The sequence below is a fragment of the Rhinatrema bivittatum genome, chromosome 19 (assembly GCF_901001135.1).
Source record: "Rhinatrema bivittatum chromosome 19, aRhiBiv1.1, whole genome shotgun sequence".
Taxonomy (NCBI): domain Eukaryota; kingdom Metazoa; phylum Chordata; class Amphibia; order Gymnophiona; family Rhinatrematidae; genus Rhinatrema; species Rhinatrema bivittatum.
In genome coordinates, this window is record NC_042633.1 from 16,816,090 (window position 1) to 16,840,087 (window position 23,998).

Consider the following 23,998-nt stretch of genomic DNA (forward strand, 5'->3'; position numbering starts at 1 on the left):
TCAATATATACCTGTATCTATGCTTTATGTTAATGCTTTCTATTTAACATTAATATTCATGATTACCATGTTTTGTATTTTGAAATAGACAGCAGATTAAGAAAAGTCTATATGAACAACAAGAACGACATAGATGTTCCCTATAATGGTAATGAAGAAATAATAGCTTAGTACTGATCCCCTGAGGAAACCATTTGGGTGAAACGAGAGTCTCTCGTCAGGAGTTTCATTAATATCGAGAGAAAAGGGAACTGTGAGAGGAAGCATTGTTGGACGTTTTGGTGTAACTAAAATTATGTAAATGAATGACATGGAAATTGGGTAAGAAAATCAAGATACAATTAAATAAATGTTAGGGAACCATTTGGAATTGTTGTATAATTATTGGATAATGGGATTAGTCACATGTATGTAACATGAAATATATGTATGTATTTTAATATGATAGGGATAGGTGCAATATTGTATTATGTGGATGAATGTGGTATGAGTGAATAATGTTAAAAGATTTTATTTGAATGTGAAATCAAGTGAATAATAATAAATAAAATGTGTTTTTATAATAGATACAGGTATGTATTGTATATTTATTCATGACAGAATAATACCTGTAGAGTACCCATTTGTTGTAATTTATATTTGACCCTTGAGGAATGTTCCCAACTATCTGCAATTCCTCTTTCCTTTGTGGTAGCAACCATGTGGCTGAGGTAGAACCCTCACCTCATTGCTATGTCCTTCTGTCTTTTCCTTGCTCTGCCTGTCTGACTGTACACAAAAGACAACCGTTTTTAGCATAAGAACATAAGAAATTGATATACTGGGTCAAACCAAGGGTCCATCAAGCCCAGCATCCTGTTTCCAGTAGATCTCCTGCTCCTCATTGGCTCTGGTCTGAAATTATTCCCCAAGTTCTGATTCCAAGAACTGCCATAGCTCCATTCAACTCAAAATTTCCTTCTGTGGAAATATCCATTTAATCCTAGCAATTGTAGCCAGGTCCACTTGGTGTCACTGCAGTTCAGGAGATAAAACCACTGGCTTCCCGCCATGGCAAACCCCTCCCCCACCCCCCTTGTAGTGGAGCCAGAGGGTAATTTAAAACTTGCATAGGTGAGAAGGACTTCTGTAGGCTTCAAAGGAAAGAATTTGTATTGGCCCCTCTCTGGCTCTACCAACAAAGGTACTGCCAAGTAATTCACATCACCATTTTCCTTTACTGTTCTTCCCTAGCATTTGTTTTACTTCAAACAGATAGAGGACAATTCTGTAAAAGGTGCAGGAGAGCCGGCGCTCCGAGTTGAGCGTCCACTCTCCTGACGCACGACCAGTCACCTCTCCTGGGCACGCGATTCTCTATTTAAATGAGGCCTGGCGCTAATAAGGAGGCGCTGGGACAACAGCACATCCCTAGCGCCTCTTATTAGCGTTAGAGGTGGCTGTCAGCGGGTCCAACTACCAACACTCAATTATGCCGGCATCGGTTTTGAATCCGCTGACAGCCATGGGTTCAGAAAACGGATGCCAGCAAAACTGAGCATCCATTTTCAAACCTGCCAACCAGCGGGCAGATTTTTAAAATTTTTTTTAATTTTAATTTTTTGCTTCCTCCGACTTAATATTGCTGGGAAATTAAGTTGGAGGGTTACAACTTTCAGGGTCGCTTCAATTTCTGAGAGTAAAATGTGTGGTGGGTGACTAACTAATAGGCTCATCAACATGCATGTAATGAGCGCTATAAGTTTCAGGGGGGCTGGCCGTGTGTTTCCACGCTCTATTACCCCTTACAATATAAAGGGGTAATAGACGCCAGTGGAAAACGTGCGGCTAACCACGTGTTAAATGGTGAGCTCAGCCGAGCGCACTGTTCTCTATCGGCCTGATAGTGAACAGGGGTTCTCCCCTTTGTAATTTAATTCACCTTTCCTAGTCAGAGCAAGAACATAAGAACATAAAAAATTGCCATACTGGGTCAGACCAAAGGTCCATCAAGCTCAGCATCCTGTTTCCAACAGTGGCCAATCCAAGTCACAAGTCACAAACACCAAGAAGATCCTATGCTACTGATGCCAGTAATAGCAGAGGCTATTCCCTAAGTCAATTTGATTAATAGCAGATAATGGACTTCTCCTCCAAGTACTTATCCAAACCTTTTTTAAACTCAGCTGCAATAACTGCACTAACCACGTCCTCTGGCAACAAATTCCAGAGCTTTATTGTGCGTTGAGTGAAAAAGAACTTTCTCCGATTAGTCTTAAATGTGCTACTTGCTAACTTCATGGAATGCCCCCTAGTCCTTCTGTTATTTGAAAGTGTAAATAACTGATTCACATCTACTCGTTCAAGACCTATCATGATTTTAAACACCTCTATCATATCCCCCCTCAGTCGTCTCTTCTCCAAGCTGAACAGCCCTACCCTCTTTAGTCTTTCCTCCTACGGGAGCTGTTCCATCCCCTTTATCATTTTGGTAGCCCTTCTCTGTACCTTCTCCATCGCAATTATATCTTTTTTGAGATGCGGCGACCAGAATTGTACACAGTATTCAAGGTGCGGTCTCACCATGGAGCGATACAGAGGCATTATGACATTTTCCGTTTTATTCATCATTCCCTTCCTAATAATTCCTAACATCCTATTTGCTTTTTTGACTGCTGCAGCACACTGAGCCGACTATGATGTCTAGATCTCTTTCTTGGGTTGTAGCACCTAATATGGAACCCAACATTGTGTAATTATAGCATGGGTTATTTTTCCCTATATGCAACACCTTGCACTTCTCCACATTAAATTTCATCTGCAATTTGGATGACCAATCTTCCAGTCTCACAAGGTCCTCCTGTAATGTTTCAAAGTCTTCTTGTGATTTAACTACTCTGAATAATTTTGTATCATCCACAAATTTGATAACCTCACTCGTCGTATTCCTTTCCAGATCATTTATATATATATATTGAAAAGCACCGGTCCCTGAGGCACTCCACTGTTTACCCTTTTCCACTGAGAAAATTGACCATTTAATCCTACTCTCTGTTTCCTGTCTTTTAACCAGCCTGCAATCCACGAAAGGACATCGCCTCCTATCCCATGACATTTTAGTTTTCTTAGAAGCCTCTCATGAGGGACTTTGTCAAACGCCTTCTGAAAATCCAAATACACTACATATATTTTAAGCTTCTGGATTACATGTATTTGTTTTATTTAATTACTCACCTTTCTAACAAAACCCTTCTGTGAGGTAGTGCATAAAAAACTCCCTCAGACACCTTAGCGGATCGGCCACAGCTATCTGGCCCAGTCCTCCTTAAAAGCTAACCCGGGGTTCTGGGTCAGGGAGGTTCCCTTCAGCAGGGGATAAACAAGCAGGACCCAGAGGGGTTAGGCAGCCCCTGGAGCCTCAAGAAAGAGAACTGCACTGTCACATTTGTTTCCTGAACTGCACAGAGTAGCAAAGGTGCTTTGGCTGTTACTTCCTACAAAAAAAGATTTATAAAAGATTTTGCCAGAGTCGAGCCTGAGTCTGTTCTCTGGCTGCCCTCTGCCCGCTCTGTACCACACCTTCATTTTTTTTCAATTCTGTCAGCAAACAGGGACTTTAATTTCTCTCCTCTCCCCCCTCTCCTTATCTGCTGAGCTCGGCTTGCCTTCTAATGTGGAGATGTAGAGCACTCTGTGAACATCTGCATAAGCCTAGGGTCTGCACTGCGTCCTGCTTCCCTTTCACACTCTGCCATTGTATATCGCTCCTTTTCTTTCTGATTATTTCATTACACTGACAAAGCATGTTACCTGCCATGGCCTGAAATCCAGAAATCTCTCACCGTCTCCTCGCGACACAGCGTTGCTTCCAGAGCCGGACATGACCCTGTCATGCACTGCGTGTGCCAGGGCGTACACCGCATTGTATACGCTATAGCTGCTCCCAAGGTATTTCCTGTTACAATGCATTCGTGCGTATGGTTTCGTATTAGTGCTGCAGGATCTTCGGATGCTCTTGAGGCATCGGCTGTCACATAGCATTTCCCACCACACCTCGGGGTTCATATCACGTGGAAACAAGGTAAAATTCACCTCACGGATAAATTTATAAAAGCGTGGAATATTCTTTTTTGTGACTGTGAATGCCAGGAAGTTGTTACATTGCTGCCAGGTTAGGTTCAGCGCCTGGAGGTTTATGAAATAGGAGTTGTAAATGTCCACTTCAGCTGTGGTGATCCAGACCCTGCCAGGTACAATAACATTGTTTATGATCATATATATGCTCCTTCCATATTCTGTAGGACAGTAGAGAATGAACACTTTAGTCACCAGCATGCGCCTGATCATTTTAACCATCTGCTCTTGGGTTAAGGCCTTGTTGTGACTGAAGGTTTCTGTGACTGCGACGCAGCCTCCATTCTGCTCAATCCCTTCTTTTAGGATCTGGACAGCCCTCGTGCTGCTTTCATCATCAGATGCCATGATACTAACCCAGGTCCAGTCAAAATGTTTCAGTAGCTTGAGTATCCCAGCGCAGAGGGACAATTCGCTGGGAACGGTGCGGTAGAAATAAGGGAACGTAACAGCGTCACTCATAAGAAGATTCTGGGAGGCGTAGCTGATCTGTTGAAATAAATGTATTGAATTCCTCACATTTTATGTCATTGTGAGATTACATTTTTTTTTTTTATTTATGAAATTTGTCAAATACATGGCAAGGAACAACCTTGCAAGGAAATACAGAAACAAAATATTTTTGGAAATTATACATACATTCATTCATGTATATACTCTCATCTGTTAAATGAAATTTCTTCTATTGCATTTCATTGGAAATTAGTGGGGGAGGAGAAAGGAGAACAACAAAGGAGAATCAAAGGCAATACTATTGCAACAATTTCAACCATTAAGGCTCAGCTTGCTATTTAAACCCCAGTAATCATGGTCTATGTCCCCCCCATCTAAGAACTGTCTCAATTGTTCTGGCAGAAAAAAGATATATGTATTCCCCGCTGATTTTACAACACATTTACACGGAAACCGCAATAGAAAATTTGCTCCCTTGGTGAAAACCTTGGGGCGCATAGCAAAAAAACATTTTTCTTCGTTGTTGAGTGGACCTCGAGAGGTCTGGAACGAGCCTTACCACCCCACCCATCAAAGGATTGTTCGTATTTTTGAAATAAGCTTTCATCAGCTGTCCCAAATCCAATTCAGTGAAAAAAAAAAAGAAATAAAGAGAGTCGCTCTTTCAGTGATTTCCATATTTGAATTTTCCAAATATTGTGTTAAGTTTGCAAACTCATCCCTAACGTCCCCCGATTAAAACAGGGGGGGGGAGGGGTATTCCTTCTAGATGGCAAAAATAATCTTTTCTTTACAGATGGCACTTTCTCTGTTGGAATTCTTAGGATCTCAGTCACGTATCTTTTCAAAGTCACAAGAGTTGGTTCTCCTAATACTTTAGGAAACTTCACCATTCTAACGTTCTAATGACGAAGATAGTTTTCTATAGACTCAAGTCTTCTTTGAGATGTTATGCGATCCTTCATGAGAATCATATTAAGCTCTTGAGCCTGATTTAGTTTACCAGATATGTCCTGTATCATGTTAGCGTGCTCTTGTAATATTTGTGAGTGTACTACAAGCTACTATATTATCTAAATTGGACTACTGCAACTCCATTTTACTAGGTCTCCCAAATAGCTCACTACAACCACTACAGATGCTACAAAATGCAGCTGCACGCTTGCTTACTAACACGCACCGCCACGAACACATTACTCCAGCTCTACAATTCCTACACTGGCTTCCGATCGCATCTAGGATATTATTCAAAGTTCTTACCCTTATACACAAGTCATTATATAACCAAGATATGCATTGGTTCTCTGATCTTTTTACATTCCATACATCAGACAGACCAATAAGAAAAATGCACCAGGCTAAACTCTCTATTCCTACGCTCAAACATATAAAATATGTTTCAACGAGAGAACGATCATTCACGATAGCTGGAATCAACATATGGAACAAAATGCCCACAGATCTGCGCCAGGAACCCTGCCACAAGAAATTTAAACAGAACCTGAAAACCTGGCTGTTTAAACAAGCCTACAATTTATGAACACTTCCCTTCAGATAATTCTATATAACATGCCACTTATGCAATATTATCTATCCATACCTTTCAGCTACTATTCAATAACTCTAAGCACATCCTTTGACCTATATACTCGCAATACTCTTAATATTGTGAAGACTATTCTGATCCCCTAATCTGTCAATTATTCCCTTGACTCACAAGTAATCCACATTTCTTGTTTTATATTCCCAAAATGTAAATATTTGTATTGTTATTTTTGATCCTCCGGCCAAATGCGCCTCCTATGGATTATTTGATATTAATTATTTTATAGTTTTAATTTTATCAGCTATGTACCATTCTATAATTGTTTGGATTGTAAAGCTTGTTGCTAATTTAATGTTCATTGTAAACCAAGGTGATGTTTTCTAACGTGCCGCGGTATATATAAAAACCCTTAAATAAATAAAATAAATAAATAAATACTTGATCCACTGAATCCAATTTTTTTGCAAAATTACCCAATTGTTGAGACTGTACTTTAAGAGTACGGGCCATTACGGCCATTAGATCCCAAATGGTTTCTAATGTGATCTCCACCAGTTTCTCAAACTCCAAGGGATCCAAGATGTTTACTCCCACTTCCTCCTGGCGTGGTCTTTCTCTCGCTGTTTCCAGAGATTCAGCTCCCGCTTCAACAACTCCTCTCGCGGGAGATTCTCAACCAACAATCAGGAATGGTGGGCCTGCCCCAGCTACCGCATGGTCAACGGATCCACCCCGCTGTGCTTGCCCAGCTACGCTTGCGTCAGAAAATCCAGCTCCATCGAGAATGCGGAGGGGAGAGCTACACAGCGGTCCTCGGGGATCAGGCGGGCTCAAGGTGATCTCGCCAGGCGAAAGAGCCGCTCCTCTTGGTTCTTCCACAGCGGCGCTCAGAGCCCCCAAAACAGAGCCAGGAGTTGCAAAGTCGGTGATAAAGCGCTGTCCCGCTGGGCCAGGTGAGTCTGGTGGATAAACTCTCACCTTGCCCTTCCTCTTATGAGGCATTTTGGAAAAGATTTTAGCAAGTAACAAGAAATAGGGAAATCAGGAAGCGGAGCAGTCTGACTTAGCGTCCTCTGGTCCCGGCCATCTTGACTCCTCGTGAGATTACATTTTCATTCACATATTGCGTATTCAAAACATAATTATACGTGGAAAAGTAAAAGACCAAAAGTGGAAGATAAAGCCAACTTGCACACAGCAGCAGGGCCGCTATGCTGAGCTCTGAGTGAGAGGTGGCATCGTACACCAGTGTGGAACAGCTACTCAGGTTAGGTGAGGGATGTGCACGCAAAGACAATGTGCTTTCTTTCATTTCTCAGTTTATTTCCTCATTCATTTCGTTTTTTTTATATCTTTTTATTTTTATTAATTTCCTTTCATTTCTCATGTAGAGACCCTAGGTCTCCACTATCCAGTTGGTCCCTAGCTTAAGGATTTTAGGAAGGGAGAGTAGTTTGGAGACGATCCCTGCAGGCACCTTCACAGAGCTTTGCCTGGATTAGTCAGCAGGATGTGTATGAGGAGCAGTGGTGTTTGCTGTAGGTTAGGATTTGGTGCTGAGCTGCTGCAGTTTTGGAGTTCTCCCCGTTTTTGGGTCCCACAGCCTGACGCAGGGGAAGTGGCTTTTGTTTCTGCATTTTGGAGTGCTGAGCTGGAGAAGTAGTATGGTGGCTGAAGACTGGAGGGTGGCCAATGTAACCCCAATATTTAAAAAAGGCTCCAGGGGCGATCCGGGTAACTATAGACCAGTGAGCCTGACTTCAGTGCCGGGAAAAATAGTGGAAACTATTCTCAAGATCAAAATCGTAGAGCATATAGAAAGACATAATTTAATGGGACACAGTCAACATGGATTTACCCAAGGGAAGTCTTGCCTAACAAATCTGCTTCATTTTTTTGAAGGGGTTAATAAACATGTGGATAAAGGTGAACCGGTAGATGTAGTGTATTTGGATTTTCAGAAGGCGTTTGACAAAGTCCCTCATGAGAGGCTTCTACGAAAACTAAAAAGTCATGGGATCGGAGGCGATGTCCTTTCGTAGATTACAAACTGGTTAAAAGACAGGAAACAGAGAGTAGGATTAAATGGTCGTTTTTCTCAGTGGAAAAGGGAAACAGTGGAGTGCCTCAGGGATCTGTACTTGGACCTGTGCTTTTCAATATATATATAAATGATCTGGAAAGGAATACGACGAGTGAGGTTATCAAATTTGAGGGTGATACAAAATTATTCAGAATAGTTAAATCACAAGCAGACTGTGATACATTACAGGAGGACCTTGCAAGACTGGAAGATTGGGCATCCAAATGGCAGATGAAATTTAATGTGGATAAGTGCAAGGTGTTGCATATAGAGAAAAATAACCCTTGCTGTAGTTACACGATGTTAGGTTCCATATTAGGAGCTACCACCCAGGAAAAAGATCTAGGCATCATAGTGGATAATACTTTAAAATCGTCGGCTCAGTGTGCTGCAGCAGTCAAAAAAGCAAATAGAATGTTAGGAATTATTAGGAAGGGAATGGTTAATAGAACGGAAAATGTCATAATGCCTCTATATCGCTCCATGGTGAGACCGCACCTTGAATGCTGTGTACAATTCTGGTCGCCGCATCTCAAAAAATATATAGTTGCGATGGAGAAGGTACAGAGAAGGGCAACCAAAATGATAAAGGGGATGGAACAGCTCCCCTATGAGGAAAGGCTGAAGAGGTTAGGGCTGTTCAGCTTGGAGAAGAGACGGCTGAGGGGGGATATGATAGAGGTCTTTAAGATCATGAGAGGTCTTGAACGAGTAGATGTGACTCGGTTATTTACACTTTCGAATAATAGAAGGACTAGGGGGCATTCCATGAAGTTAGCAAGTAGCACATTTAAGACTAATAGGAGAAAATTCTTTTTCACTCAACGCACAATAAAGCTCTGGAATTTGTTGCCAGAGGAGGTGGTTAGTGCAGTTACTGTAGCTGGGTTCAAAAAAGGTTTGGATAAGTTCTTGGCGGAGAAGTCCATTACCGGCTATTAATCAATTATACTTAGGGGTAGATTTTAAAAGAAGCGCGATCAGCCTACTTTTGCTTGCGCATCAGACTCAAGCAAAAGTACGCTGGATTTTAGTAGATACGCGCGGAGCCGCGCGTATCCACTAAAATCCTGGATCGGCGCGCGCAAGGCTATCGATTTTGTATAGCCTGCGCGCGCCGAGCCGCTCCCCCGTTCCCTCCAAGGCCGCTCCGAAATCGGAGCGGCCTCGGAGGGAACTTTCCTTTGCCCTCCCCTCACCTTACCCTCCCTTCCCCTACCTAACCCACCCACCCGGCCCTGTCTACACCCCCCCCTTACCTTTGTCGGGGGATTTACGCCTCCCGGAGGGAGACGTAAATCCCCGCGCGCCAGCGGGCCTGCTGCGCGCCGGGCCGCGACCTGGGGGCGGGTACGGAGGGCGCGGCCACGCCCCCGGGCTGTAGCCACGCCCCCGTACCCGCCCCCAAAACGCTGCCGACACGCCCCCGGAACGCCGCGACGACCGGGCCCGCCCCCGACACGCCCCCCCTCCGAGAACCCCGGGACTTACGCGAGTCCCGGGGCTCTGTGCGCGCCGGGAGGCCTATGTAAAATAGGCTTCCCGGCGCGCAGGGCTCTGCTCGCGTAAATCCGCCCGGTTTTGGGCGGATTTACGCGAGCAGGGCTCTGAAAATCCGCCCCTTAGGGAATAGCCACTGCTATTAATTGCATCAGTAGCATGGGATCTTCTTAGTCTTCTTAGTTTTTGGGTACTTGCCAGGTTCTTGTGGCCTGGATTGGCCTCTGTTGGAAACAGGATGCTGGGCTTGATGGACCCTTGGTCTGACCCAGCATGGCAATTTCTTATGTTCTTATGTTTCACAGCCTGATTCAAGGGAAGAGACTCTGCCCTGTGCCAGTGCCCCACAATATGGAAGGGATTATCCTGGAGGAGGGAAGGAGATTTTGAGAGAAGTTTTGAGAAGAGCTGTTTTGTTTCTCGCTAGGTTTTGCTTTTTGGGATCCTGTGCCTGCCTAAGGAGGAATATTTTCCCCTGCGTTGGGAGGTCAGGAAGGTGCTTCCATCACCCAAGTAAGAATGGACAGCAGTGACCTGACAGAGTACTGACAGGGAAGAAGAAAGGAGCATTTCTGCAGAGTTTTGTTCTTGTTATTTGGGATTTCTGGCCACTGAGAATGAAAGAGATAATTTTGAATTCTGTTCACATTTCAGGACTTTCTACCCCGTATGTCCTGCTGGTTGCCATCTGAGAAAGAGACAGGAGATCCCAGCCCCATTAGGAGTCCCTTCTCCCTCGACCAGGAGTGCTGGGTCTTTCCTGCTAATTGCAGAGGTACTGAAATTCTCCGGTGCCTGGGGGTCAATGCATTTGTGCACCTCCTCCCCCCGCACCCCCTTCCTCTTCTAGTAATGCTTAAGGTCACAGAAAGTCAGAGGCGTCTCTAGACAGAATTGGAGGAAGAGCAACGGGGATCAAGGTAATTATGAAGGGGGGCGAGCCAAAGTGACATTTCCACACATGACACAGCGTGGCCGCTGTCTTTAAATTGGCTATAAAAAAGCAACAATAAGGAAACGTTGTCAGGGCCTGCTGCACAATTTAAAAAACGCTGTCCAGTTTCATCCTTCCAATAAAACTGCTATTATAATTATTTCATTGCCTCATTCAGCCAATTCTACATGGACATGAGGGTGAAGTCTGGAATCTATGCAGGAAGGGACAGAATCTAAATGTAAATCCTGCACCTCCAGCTCTGTAGCACAGAAATTCCCCCAGCAATGGAGCATGAATGTTTCCCCATGCAACTCATGAGACAAAAACATATTTTCAAATTCTGCTGTCATCACTGTAACATCAGCAAAGACACCTTCCACTGCCAGACTCATCGTGAAGTAACATAAAACAATGCAAAACAAAGACATTCAAAGGGGCTGATTTTAAAAGCCCTACACATGCTGGGCCAATTTTAGAAAGGCTCGGTGACGCGCGTAAAGCACCGGGACACGTCTAACTCCCAGGGCTTTACTAAAGGTGCGTGGAGGGGGCGGGGGCGGGGCTAGAGGCTCCAGGCACAGCGGCCATTTGCCAGGGCTGAAGTAAGCTTTGAAACAACCAAATGAAAACAAAAAAGGTAGGGGAAGGGAAGGTGGAGGGTAAGGGAACAGGGGAAGGCAGCGCGGCTCGGCGCGCGCAAGGTGCACAATTGTGCACCCCCTTGCGTGCGCCGACCCCAAATTTTATAACATGCATGCGCCTGCACACGCATGTTATAAAATCGGGCGTACGTGTGTGTGCGCCGGGTAGCGCGCGCACATGTACGCCCGCGCACAACCTTTTAAAATCTACCCCGTAATGTATTTATCAAACCTATCATTACATAAGATTAGTAACACCAAGGATTCAAACAACAACAACCCTACCTATGAAAAAGCAGCACTGTAAATATTACTCTGGGTCCCAGAATACCAATACACCTCCTACTGGGGAAACGAGACAAACCTGATTGCTGTAGATCCCTACACAGACACTAGACGCTAGCAGAATCCCTCACCTTGGTCACACACACAGAACAGAGACAGACCCTCCCCAAATCCAGAATAAAGGATCACAAATTAGAACCAGCAAAATGCAGCCAAAAACTGAAATGGAAACCCCAAGAAGCCAGAATCTGGCTGCAGTGTATCAGTGAAAAAGCAGAAACATTGCCATGCCTCACAAAAGATCAAACAATAAAATCCAGGAACATAAAATTATAAGAGTAAAACCATACTAATAAAAAGAATAAATATACCTGAAGAATAGAATAAATAAATATACCTGAAGAATAGAATAATATCCAATAATTAATTTCATATACATTTTTTTCAATATCCCAAGCACCAATAAATTATTTCAAAATAGCAGGCATATCAAATATCACCCAATAATGAAAACTAATAAGGATAAAAATCCCTGCTGTCCATACCTGGGAATTTTTAATTTCCAGTTACCCTGAGATAGTCAAGGACTAGGGGGTGAGGGGGATTTGTGGGCATAAACTTTATCCTCTCTCCACCCACACTCGCATGTTTATTATCTCTCACACACACTCTGTCAAACACGCATATACATACTCTCATACACATCCTCACACACTCTTAAACATATGCTTAAAGACGCTCTCTTTCTTCCCCCAGGAACACACACAGGCTGTTACTCCCACAGGTTTCCTCATAAAACATACTCCTTCTCTTTCACACATATACAGACAGAGGGTTCATCAAGCCTAGCATCCTGTTTCCAACAGTGGCCAATCCAGGCCTTAAGAACCTGGTAAGTACCCAAAAACTAAGTTTATTTCATGTTACCGTTGCTAGTAATAGCAGTGGCTATTTTCTAAGTCAATTAATAGCAGGTAATGGACTTCTCTTCCAAGAACTTATCCAATCCTTTTTTAAACACAGCTAAACTAACTGCACTAATCACATCCTCTGGCAACAAATTCCAGAGTTTAATTGTGCGTTGAGTGAAGAAGAACTTTCTCCGATTAGTTTTAAATGTGCCACATGCTAACTTCATGGAGTGCCCCCTAGTCTTTCTACTATCCGAAAGAGTAAATAATCGATTCACATCTACCCGTTCTAGACCTCTCATGATTTTAAACACCTCTATCATATCCCCCCCCTCAGCTGTCTCTTCTCCAAGCTGAAAAGTCCTAACCTCTTTAGTCTGTTCCATTCCCCTTATCATTTTGGTCGCCCTTCTCTGTACCTTCTCCATCGCAATTCTATCTTTTTTGAGATGTGGCAACCAGAATTGTACACAGTATTCAAGATGGGGTTTCACCATGGAGCGATACAGAGGCATTATGACATTTTCCGTTTTATTCACCATTCCCTTCCTAATAATTCCCAACATTCTGTTTGCTTTTTTGACTGCCGCAGCACACTGAACCGACGATTTCAATGTGTTATCTACTTTGACGCCTAGATCTCTTTCTTGGGTGGTAGCACCTAATATGGAACCTAACATTATGTAACTGTAGCATGGGTTATTTTTCCCTATATGCATCACCTTGCACTTATCCACATTAAATTTCATCTGCCATTTGGATGCCCAATTTTCCAGTCTCACAAGGTCTTCCTGCAATTTATCACAATCTGCTTGTGAATTAACTACTCTGTGTTATGCTCAGGCTTGTGGACCCCTGGCCGATGAAAGGATGGTATACCTTTCGGAGGGTCCGAGGCTCTCTCGTTGGGTGGCGAGGCAGAACAGGAGGCAGGACCAGCTGACCCTTGGCACTGGAGACTGAGGCGAACACGGAGGCGATGAAGAGACGAGATAAGGCGCTGTGTCTTCACCACTGGTGGTCTGCGGTCCCCCCGGGAGGAGCCCGTAGGGACCCGACCACTGGGACTTAGGTGGACCTAGGGAGGTCAGGGTAACGGTGCAAAGGCCAACTGGAGCTTTGCCCTGGAAGCCCGCGGTCCCCCCAGGAGGAGCCCGTAGGGACCCGGGCCGCTGGGACTTAGGTGGACCTAGGGAGGTCAGGGTAACGGTGCAAAGGCCAACTGGAGCTTTGCCCTGGAAGCCCGCGGTCCCCCCAGGAGGAGCCCGTAGGGACCCGGGCCGCTGGGACTTAGGTGGGCCCTTGGAGGCGGTGGTCATGAAGGAGTCCTAGGTCAAATGCCAGAGAGTCGACACTTACCAGTCCGAAGTCGTATACCAGAGAATCTCCGCTTGCCAATCCAGAGTCAGGAACCAGAGAATCACCGTAAGCCAATCCGAAGTTAGGAACCAGGCATGTCAAGACGGAACAGGAATGAGATCCAAAGCTAGACTCACCGAAGCAAGCAGACTAGACAGCGCTAGGGGACGTTGCCAAGTCGCTGGATGAGCAGAGTTAGCTGCCTTATATACTTCCTCTGCTCTGCCTGATGGAAGACAGGTGAAGCCATTTAAAGGGATTAGGTCCCTTTAAATCACTGGAGAGGGTGCGGCCTTGTGCCTAAGGATGGCGGAGGCCATTTTGAATCTCCCCCGCGGAGGGGAGACGCCGTCAGACGCTGCGAAGGGGGAAGCAGGACGGCTTCCCCTGCAATGAGCAGGTCCGGAGGCCGCGTGGGCGCAGTGGCCCGAATCGGAGCCCTTCCCCGGGGCTCCCGCGGCGAGAGAACACTGTGACTCAGGTAGGGGGCCCGCGGTCGTGGGATGCCATGGCCGCGGGACACAACAGTACCCCCCTCTTTAGGGCGTCTCCCTGGAGGCTTGGGTTTAGCTGGATGGTCCTTGTGGAACTGCTCCAGCAAATTCCGGTCCAGGATATTAGCCAGTGGTTCCCAGGAGTTCTCCTTGGGACCGAAGCCTTCCCACGCTATCAGGTATTCCCATTTCTTCCTGTGTTTCCTTACATCTAGAACCTCTCGGACTTGATAGGTGAGGTCATCTTCAGAGGCCACAGGTTGCGGGGTCGGAGGCGTGCTGGAAGGCCAAGACAAAACCAGAGGCTTCAGTAGGGAGACGTGGAACGTGTTGTGAATCTTGAGGGATGGATGGAGACGAAGTTGATGCGAGACAGCACCCACTTGCCGGACGATGGGAAACGGTCCGATGAACCGCGAGGCCAGTCGCGATGAGGGCAGCTCCAACCGGATGAACTGCGTGCTCAACCAAACCTTTTGGCCCGGCTTGAGAGGTGGGTACGGCCTTCTGCGCTGGTCTGCGTATCTCTTAGCTGCCTGACCAGCCCTGATCAGGGCGCGTTGCGTGGAAATCCACAGGTGATGCAACTCATCGGCGGAGAGTTTTGCTGTCGGAGATGCAACCGTGATGGGAACAGGCAGGGGCAGGCATGGCTGCTTCCCATACACTATCTGAAACGGGGAGGACCCCCATGGTGGCTGAGATATGGGAATTCAGTGCAAATTCGGCCCAGGATAGCAGGCTGGCCCAGTCGTCTTGTTTTTTATTAACCGGAGACGCCGAGTCTCCAACTTCTTGCCGGGCCTCACGCTGGAACTTGGCGTTGGCCATCTTGATGGCCAAGCCCATACGTACATGTGTGCGGGCAGCTCCTTCAGTTATAGTACCTAGGGCGGAACCGGGTCCCCAGACATGCCCAATTGGCTCTAGTTAAAAGGAAGTTCCTAGCTTCACTTCCTCGCTTCAGCAATCAGCCTTCTTAGTCGATTGCTTGCCTGTTTGTTTGCTAGCCTTGTCCTAGTACCTATTCGTGTTTGACCTCGGCTTGTTCCTGACCAATGCTTGCTTGCTGGTAATCCTGACCTCGGCTTGTTCCTGACTTATGCTTGCTTACATCTAGAACCTCTCGGACTTGGTCCGAACAGACCCGGGAGGAATAGCTATCGACGCTAACCCCATATGGATAGAGATGAAACAGAATACCCCATTCCATATATGGCCAGACAAGGAATCCAGATACATCTGCAGAGACTGTATGATTTGGGCATTCTCCGGCGAATCCGATCTGCGTGGAACACTCCCTTGTTACCCGTAAAGAAACCTGGTTCTACTGATTACCGACCAGTACAGGATCTACGGAAAGTGAATAATCAAGTAGCAGATCTAGTAGCCCTCGTACCAAATCCATACTCAATCTTGGCTCAAGTTTCCCCTGCATCCAAGTGGTACAGTGTCATTGATCTCAAAGATGCTTTCTTCTCCGTTCCAGTAGCAGAAGAATGCCAGAAGATTTTTGCTTTCACATGGGAAAATGCACCTACTGGAATAAAGCAGCAGTACACATGGACTCATTTGCCTCAAGGGTTTAAGCACTCACCTACGCTGTTCGGTGAGCAACTGGCAAAAGACTTAAAGATGTATCAAGTTATGTATGGGCCAGTCATACAATATGTGGATGACCTGTTGTTTCGAGAGACGTACCTCGAATGTGCAGTATCCACTCTTCAGCTGCTAAAGACTTTGTACTCCAAAGGATACCGTGCAAGTAAAAAGAAAGCGCAAATCTGTGAATTGGAAGTAGAGTATTTGGGCTTTCAAATACGTGAAGGCACTCGTTGTCTTGGAATCTCTCGTACTAGTTCTATAAGAGATCAACCTGTACCCACTTGCAAGAAAGAGCTCCGAGCGTTCCTTGGAGCTGCAGGATACTGTAGATTGTGGATTGCCAACTATGCGATTATTGCCCAACCCCTGTACGACAAGTTGCGGGGTAAAGAAGCAGAGTCTCAACCTTTTCAATGGGAAAGACACGAACTAGCAAGCTTACATCAACTAAAGGACGCCTTGATTGAACCACCTGCTCTAGGACTGCCAGATATAATGAAACCATTTCATCTGTTCATCGACGAAAAGAAAGGAATGGCCATAGGGGTATTGACTCAAACTTTAGGCTCATGGGAACGACCTGTTGCATATCTGTCAAAAGGAATGGACAACGTTGCAAAAGGATGGCCAGGTTGTCTTCGAAGCATGGCGGCTGCATGCTTACTAATTCCAGAAGCAGTCAAATTAACTTCTGGTCAAACTCTGAACGTAACAACTCCCCACACCATTCAAGGACTGCTAGAGACCCATGGACCAAAATGGATGACTAATTCACGTCTCGTCAAGTATCAAGCCTTACTGTGTGAAACATCTGAAATTCAAATACAAGACAGCAAAAACTTGAACCCGGCCACTCTTATGCCGGCACCTGAACCAGTTGCCCATGATTGTGAAGAAGTCATGACTACAATACATTCCAGTAGACCAGACCTGAGGGATCAATCCTGGCAAGGAGCTTGGACTTTATTCACTGATGGGAGCAGCCAAATCATTCATGAGATACGTTCTGCTGGATATGCTGTTGTATCCGAAGATGAAATCATTGAGGCTCAACCTCTTCCCCCAGGAACGACTGCACAAAAAGCTGAACTAATTGCCCTTACTCGAGCTCTGCAGTTAGCAGAAGGACAAACTGTAAATATCTATACAGACTCTAGATATGCCTTTCTTACAATTCAAGTGCATGGAGCATGATAGAGGGAAAACAATTGAACAATGCATCAGAAGTAAATTACTAGACGCAGTTTGGCTACCTCACAAGGTGGCTGTAATGCATTGCAAAGCACACACCAGGAAATCAAACCCTATTGTCAAGGAAATCAGAGAGCAGATGAAGCAGCAAAAAGGGGCAACTCGGGAACCCTTCCAAGCAGTATTAATTGCATCGAATCATCAGGCTTCAGGCAGTCCTGGAGCTCATCACCAACGACTGCTTTCGCTCTTAAACTCTGGGCAAAACAAAATACCAAAATTATGACTGCAGTGTACCAGAATAGATTGGTTTTAGATTACCTTCTGGCCCAGGAAGGAGGGTTGGTGGAACATTTAACCTCTCCACTTGTTGTTTACAGGTAGATGACCAAAGCAAGGTTATCCAAGACATCACTGATCGCATGGTCGAAATGGCTCACGTCCCTGTCCAGCAATGGAATAGTGCTTGGGACTGGACCAATGGATTCCGTGGTTGGTTTTCCATGATCGGTGGATTTAAGAGCTTGTTTGTTATCCCAGCCAGTTTAATTCTGTTTTGTCTTTTAGGACCCTGAATTATTCCTTTCTTGCTTAAATCGCCTTCGTCGGATGATGGAGGACATTGCTGAACGCAATACAGCCACGCAGCTCATGTCACTGTACATGTATTCCTCTGAGCCTATAGAACCTGTTTAACCATCCTCATGTTTTATCCTGGGCCATCTTCCCATACATGACAAGTTCGGGCTACAAAGGGGGGTGGAGCCAATAGGGCCCATCCGTCTCAAACCCGTGAAGTAACCAACGACCTGGCAACGTCTTAGGGTCCACCCTGAAAGTTCTATGTATTAATTTTTTGCTTCTCTTTTCAGTTACTTAACAGCTACAAGTGATACTTCCACCTTCCACCGAAGTTGAAGTATCAAAGGGGGGAATGAAGGAGTTCGATTCCATGAACCCCTGAAGACTGCACCCCTGAGACGCCTCTCGTCTCTTCATGCCTGCAGTGAAACGCACAGCCATCTTGATTTACTAACATTTGCAACGCAAACGGAACCTAATACGTAGTGACGTACTTACGCACTAACATTTAGTGAAACGTAACTCCATTTTGGATTCATAATTTGTATTGTATTAATACGAACGCCGCCGCAAATGTCTAACCCGTCAATTAAATGACGAAACAATAGTCTGATCATAAGCTACACCTACTAGAGACCACGCTAGCTATTGCTTGTTCAGCAGTTTGTAAATTGTTTGTTCAGCAAAAACCAGAACGCATGTGTGAAAGATAAGAACTGTAAAGTGTATAAAGGTTTGCTCCTAAGGGGGCGTGGCATGCAGTTGTACTAAGCCGTTGTCTTAGCTGCATCTTGCTGGCAATAAAAGTCTATCTTTACGGATCAGTTGTCTGGGCCTCCTTACTGACTAAAAAGAGACGGTTACACTAGTATCCTTACCTTGGCTTGTTCCTGACCAACGCTTGCTTGCTGGTAATCCTGACCTCGGCTTTTTCCTGACCAACGCTTGCTTGCTGGTAATCCTGACCTTGGCTTGTTCCTGACTTATGCTTGCTTGCTGGTATCCTTACCTTGGCTTATTCCTGACCAATGCTTGCTTGCTGGTAATCCTGACCTTGGCCTGACTTGATCTTCGCTTGTTTCAACATCTTCTCTACTGCGCTCATCCAGCTACGTGGGCACATCTACATCTTTTGGAGACCTAGTGAGGCCCACCTAAGACCCAGCGGCCTGGATCTCTACGGGCTCCTCCTGGGGGGATCTCGGGTCTCCAGTGGTGAAGTTCCTTCTTGCCTCTGTCTCCTCCTGTGCTCCACCCTTGAGCAGGGTCTTTGGGTCCCTACCCTTCGGAATTCCTACTCTTGGCTAAGAGTCCACCTCCGAGCGCAAAAATGTCTTTCTATATGTTCTGTGATTTTGATATTTAAAACACTTTCCACTATTTTTCCTGGCACTGAAGTCAGGCTAACTGGTCTGTAGTTTCCCGAATCGCCCCTGGAACCCTTTTTAAATATTTGGGTTTCATTAGCTACCCTCCAGTCTTCAGGTACAATGGATGGTTTTAAAGATAGGTTACAAATTTTTACTAACAGGTCTGAAATTTCATTTTTTAGTTCCTTCAGAACCTCGGGGTATATACCATCTGGTCCAGGTGATTTACTACTCTTCAGTTTGTCAATCAGGCCTACCACATCTTCTAGGTTCACCGTGATTTGGTTCAGTCCATCTGAATCATCACCCATGAAAACCTTCTCTGGTACGGGCAGCTCCCCAAAATCCTTTTCAGTAAACACTGAAGCAAAGAAAACATTTAATCTTTCTGCTATGGCCTTATCTTCTCTAAGTGCCCCTTTAACCCCTCGATCATCTAACGATCCAACTGACTCCCTCACAGGCTTTCTGCTTCGGATATATTTAAAAATGTTTTTACTGTGAGTTTTTGCCTCCATGGCCAACTTCTTTTTAAATTCTCTCTTAGCCTGTTTTATCAATTTCTTACATTTAACTTGCCAACGCTTATGCATAATCCTATATTCTTCTGTTGGATCCTTCTTCCAATTTTTGAATGAAGATTTTTTGGATAAAATAGCTTCTTTCACCTCCCCTTTTAACCATGTCTGTAATCATTTTGCCTTCTTTCCACCTTTCTTAATGTGTGGAAAACATGTGGACTGTGCTTCTACAATGGTATTTTTTAACAATGCACAAGCACAGTAGAGGAGCAAATGCTGCACTCCAACTATAATATCCAAATTACCAGGGAGATGCAGAAACATAGAGTCAGTCCCAAACTTCAAGATTTGTGCGAACAATTCTTTAATTCATTCTTTAATTCATTATACCGGCAACTCCATTGCTTAGAAGACACAAAAGTTTATTAACACGGCGTTTCCCGACACGGACCCGTGTTTTGCCAAACGCGACTGCGTCGGAGGGGGGGGGGGGGGGGGGAACAGTAATTTTTTAGTGGTATTCAAAGCTTTAAATCTTAGCGTCTTGGCAGTTTTAGGTTGCTACGGAAATAGGACTGTGTCTAATTAATGACCTTTAAATGTATTAGTGAATTCACTATACCTCTGGTAGTGGCCTACAGGGGAATGATCAAACTCAATAAAGTTTTTTTTTTTTAATGAATGTGGCACCTGCCTATAAATTAAAGGATGAGCTAGGGATGGGTGGGCGAAGGGTGGGAGGGTTGGGAAATACAAACAGTCTAACTTCAGTTAGTCAGCCAGAGTGACTCACTGCTCTCTTGATTAACAAATGTTGGTACGTAATCAAACCAAATCACACTACCTTAACACCTTTCCAAGGTGAGTAACTGAACTGAACTTTTCAACCTTTTTACTTAGGTATACAATGCTCCTAGCTTATTTCTAGCTTCTGGCTACCTTTTTTTTTTTTAATATACAAACACTGCTTCCTAGCTGCCTTATTGACTATTTAAAAAATATAAACAGTCTAACTTCTGTTTACTCGCTGCCTTACTGACTATTAAGAACATAAGAACATAAGAAAATGCCATACTGGTTCAGCATCCTGTTTCCAACAGTGGCCAATCCAGGCCATAAGAACCTGGCAAGTACCCAAAAACTAAGTCTATTCCATGTTACCATTGCTAATGGCAGTGGCTATTCTCTAAGTGAATTTAATAGCAGGTAATGGACTTCTCCTCCAAGAACTTATCCAATCCTTTTTTAAACACAGCTATACTAACTGCACTAACCACATCCTCTGGCAACAAATTCCAGAGTTTAATTGTGCGTTGAGTAAAAAAGAACTTTCTCCGATTAGTTTTAAATGTGCCCCATGCTAACTTCATGGAGTGCCCCCTAGTCTTTCTACTATCCGAAAGAGTAAATAACCGATTCACATCTACCCGTTCTAGACCTCTCATGATTTTAAACATCTCTATCATATCCCCCCTCAGTCGTCTCTTCTCCAAGCTGAAAAGTCCTAACCTCTTTAGTCTTTCCTCATAGGGGAGCTGTTCCATTCCCCTTATCATTTTGGTAGCCCTTCTCTGTACCTTCTCCATCGCAATTATATCTTTTTTGAGATGCGGCGACCAGAATTGTACACACTATTCAAGGTGCGGTCTTCACCATGGAGCGATACAGAGGCATTATGACATTTTCCGTTTTATTCACCTTTCCCTTTCTAATAATTCCCAACATTCTGTTTGCATTTTTGACTGCCGCAGCACACTGAACCGACGATTTCAATGTGTTATCCACTATGATGCCCAGATCTCTTTCTTGAGTTGTAGCACCTAATATGGAACCTAACAATGTGTAATTATAGCATGGGTTATTTTTCCCTATATGCATCACCTTGCACTTATCCACATTAAATTTCAACTGCCATTTGGATGCCCAATTTTCCAGTCTCACAAGGTCTTCCTGCAATTTATCACAATCTGCTTGTGATTTAACTACTCTGAACAATTTTGTGTCATCTGCAAATTTGATTATCTCACTCGTCGTATTTCTTTCCAGATCATTTATAAATATATTGAAAAGTAAGGGTCCCAATACAGATCCCTGAGGCACTCCACTGTCCACTCCTTTCCACTGAGAAAATTGTCCATTTAATCCTACTCTCTGTTTCCTGTCTTTTAGCCAGTTTGCAATCCACGAAAGAACATCGCCACCTATCCCATGGCTTTTTACTTTTCCTAGAAGCCTCTCATGATGAACTTTGTCAAAAGCCTTCTGAAAATCCAAGTATACTATATCTACCGGTTCACCTTTATCCACATGTTTATCAACTCCTTCAAAAAAGTGAAGCAGATTTGTGAGGCAAGACTTGCCTTGGGTAAAGCCATGCTGACTTTGTTCCATTAAACCATGTCTTTCTATATATGTTCTGTGATTTTGATGTTTAGAACACTTTCCACTATTTTTCCTGGCACTGAAGTCAGGCTAACCAGTCTGTAGTTTCCCGGATCGCCCCTGGAGCCCATTTTAAATATTGGGGTTATATTTGCTATCCTCCAGTCTTCAGGTACAATGGATGATTTTAATGATAGGTTACAAATTTTTACTAATAGGTCTGAAATTTCATTTTTTAGTTCCTTCAGAACTCTGAGGTGTATACCATCCGGTCCAGGTGATTTACTACTCTTCAGTTTGTCAGTCAGGCCTACCACATCTTCTAGGTTCACCGTGATTTGATTCAGTCCATCTGAATCATTACCCATGAAAACCTTCTCCATTACGGGTACCTCCCCAACATCCTCTTCAGTAAACACCGAAGCAAAGAAATCATTTAATTTTTCCGCGATGGCCTTATCTTCTCTAAGTGCCCCTTTAACCCCTCGATCATCTAATGGTCCAACTGACTCCCTCACATGCTTTCTGCTTCGGATATATTTTTAAAAGTTTTTACTGTGAGTTTTTGCCTCTACAGCCAACTTCTTTTCAAATTCTCTCTTAGCCTGTCTTATCAATGTCTTACATTTAACTTGCCAATGTTTATGCTTTATCCTATTTTCTTCTGTTGGATCTTTCTTCCAATTTTTGAATGAAGATCTTTTGGCTAAAATAGCTTCTTTCACCTCCCCTTTTAACCATGCCGGTAATCGTTTTGCCTTCTTTCCACCTTTCTTAATGTGTGGAATACATCTGGACTGTGCTTCTAGAATGGTATTTTTTAACAATGACCATGCCTCTTGGACATTTTTTACTTTTGTAGCTGCTTCTTTCACTTTTTTCCTAACAATTTTTCTCATTTTATCAAAGTTTCCCTTTTGAAAGTTTAGCACGAGAGCTTTGGATTTGCACACTGTTCCTCTTCCAGTCATTAAATTTGATCATATTATAATCACTATTGCCAAGCGGCCCCCCCACCGTTACCTCTCTCACCAAGTCCTGTGCTCCACTGAGAATTAGATCTAAAATTGCTCCCTCTCTCGTCGGTTCCTGAACCAATTGCTCCATAAAGCTATCATTTATTCCATCCAGGAACGTTATCTCTCTAGCGTGTCCCGATGATACATTTACCCAGTCAATATTGGGGTAATTGAAGTCTACTCACACAAAGGAGTCAGCGGTTAACCACAACATATAATCTAGTCACCAAAAATGTGGAACCCAAATGCAAATTCAAAAATTGGCCTAAGAAGGTGTCAGCAAGCCTTGACGTTATGTGTCACTATCAAGCAGACACTAACCGGTCTTATCTATCATTCACCTTCATCATAATTTTAATGCAACAAAATTTTTTCTTTTCTTTTTTCAATTAATTAAAAATGTCCTCCATTGTTAATAGCAAAATGACTCTTTCATATACAATTGGTAGGGGAGCCCTACACAGGCCAGTGTTTCGCTGAGTAAGCTTCCTCAGGGGCGTATAGAAACACTTCAATTGTAGAGCCACATATCATTTTAGACTGGACCAGACGTCTCAACCATCTCAAAAGGAAACAAATGGAGGTGTGTGAGAGAGTGCAGGTGTGTGTGAGATCATGTGTGATCTCTCTCTCTCACACACACACACACCCTGTATCTCTCACATATACACATACATGCACACAGGCTCACAAACACATATACACTGTGAGAGATAGAGAGAGCTTGTGTGTGTATGAAAGAGAGCCTGTATGTATGTATATGTGACAGAGAGGGAGTATGTATGAGAGCATGGCCATGTATATGAGGAAGTGTGTGAAAAATGAATATGTGTGGGTGTTTGTGTGCATGTGTGTGTGCGCCTGTGTGTGTGTGTGTGCATGTGTGTGTGTGTGTGTGTTTGTATTGAAAGAGGAAGCCTGTGAATTTGTGTGCATGTATGAAGGAGAAAGAGCCAGTGTGAGAGAAATGGAATGTGTGTGAGAGCATAGACATGTGTATGAGAGA

The 23,998-nt window shown here is 44.2% G+C and overlaps 1 protein-coding gene across 1 annotated transcript in view; it reads right to left on the reverse strand.

Annotated features, from left to right (window-relative positions):
- Positions 1–23,998, reverse strand: part of LOC115080269 (vomeronasal type-2 receptor 26-like) — a 113,583-nt gene that overhangs the window by 20,219 nt on the left and 69,366 nt on the right. The window contains exon 3 of the mRNA XM_029584423.1: positions 3,790–4,602. Coding sequence (XP_029440283.1) covers positions 3,790–4,602 — 813 coding nt within the window. The remainder of the gene's footprint in view (positions 1–3,789; positions 4,603–23,998) is intronic.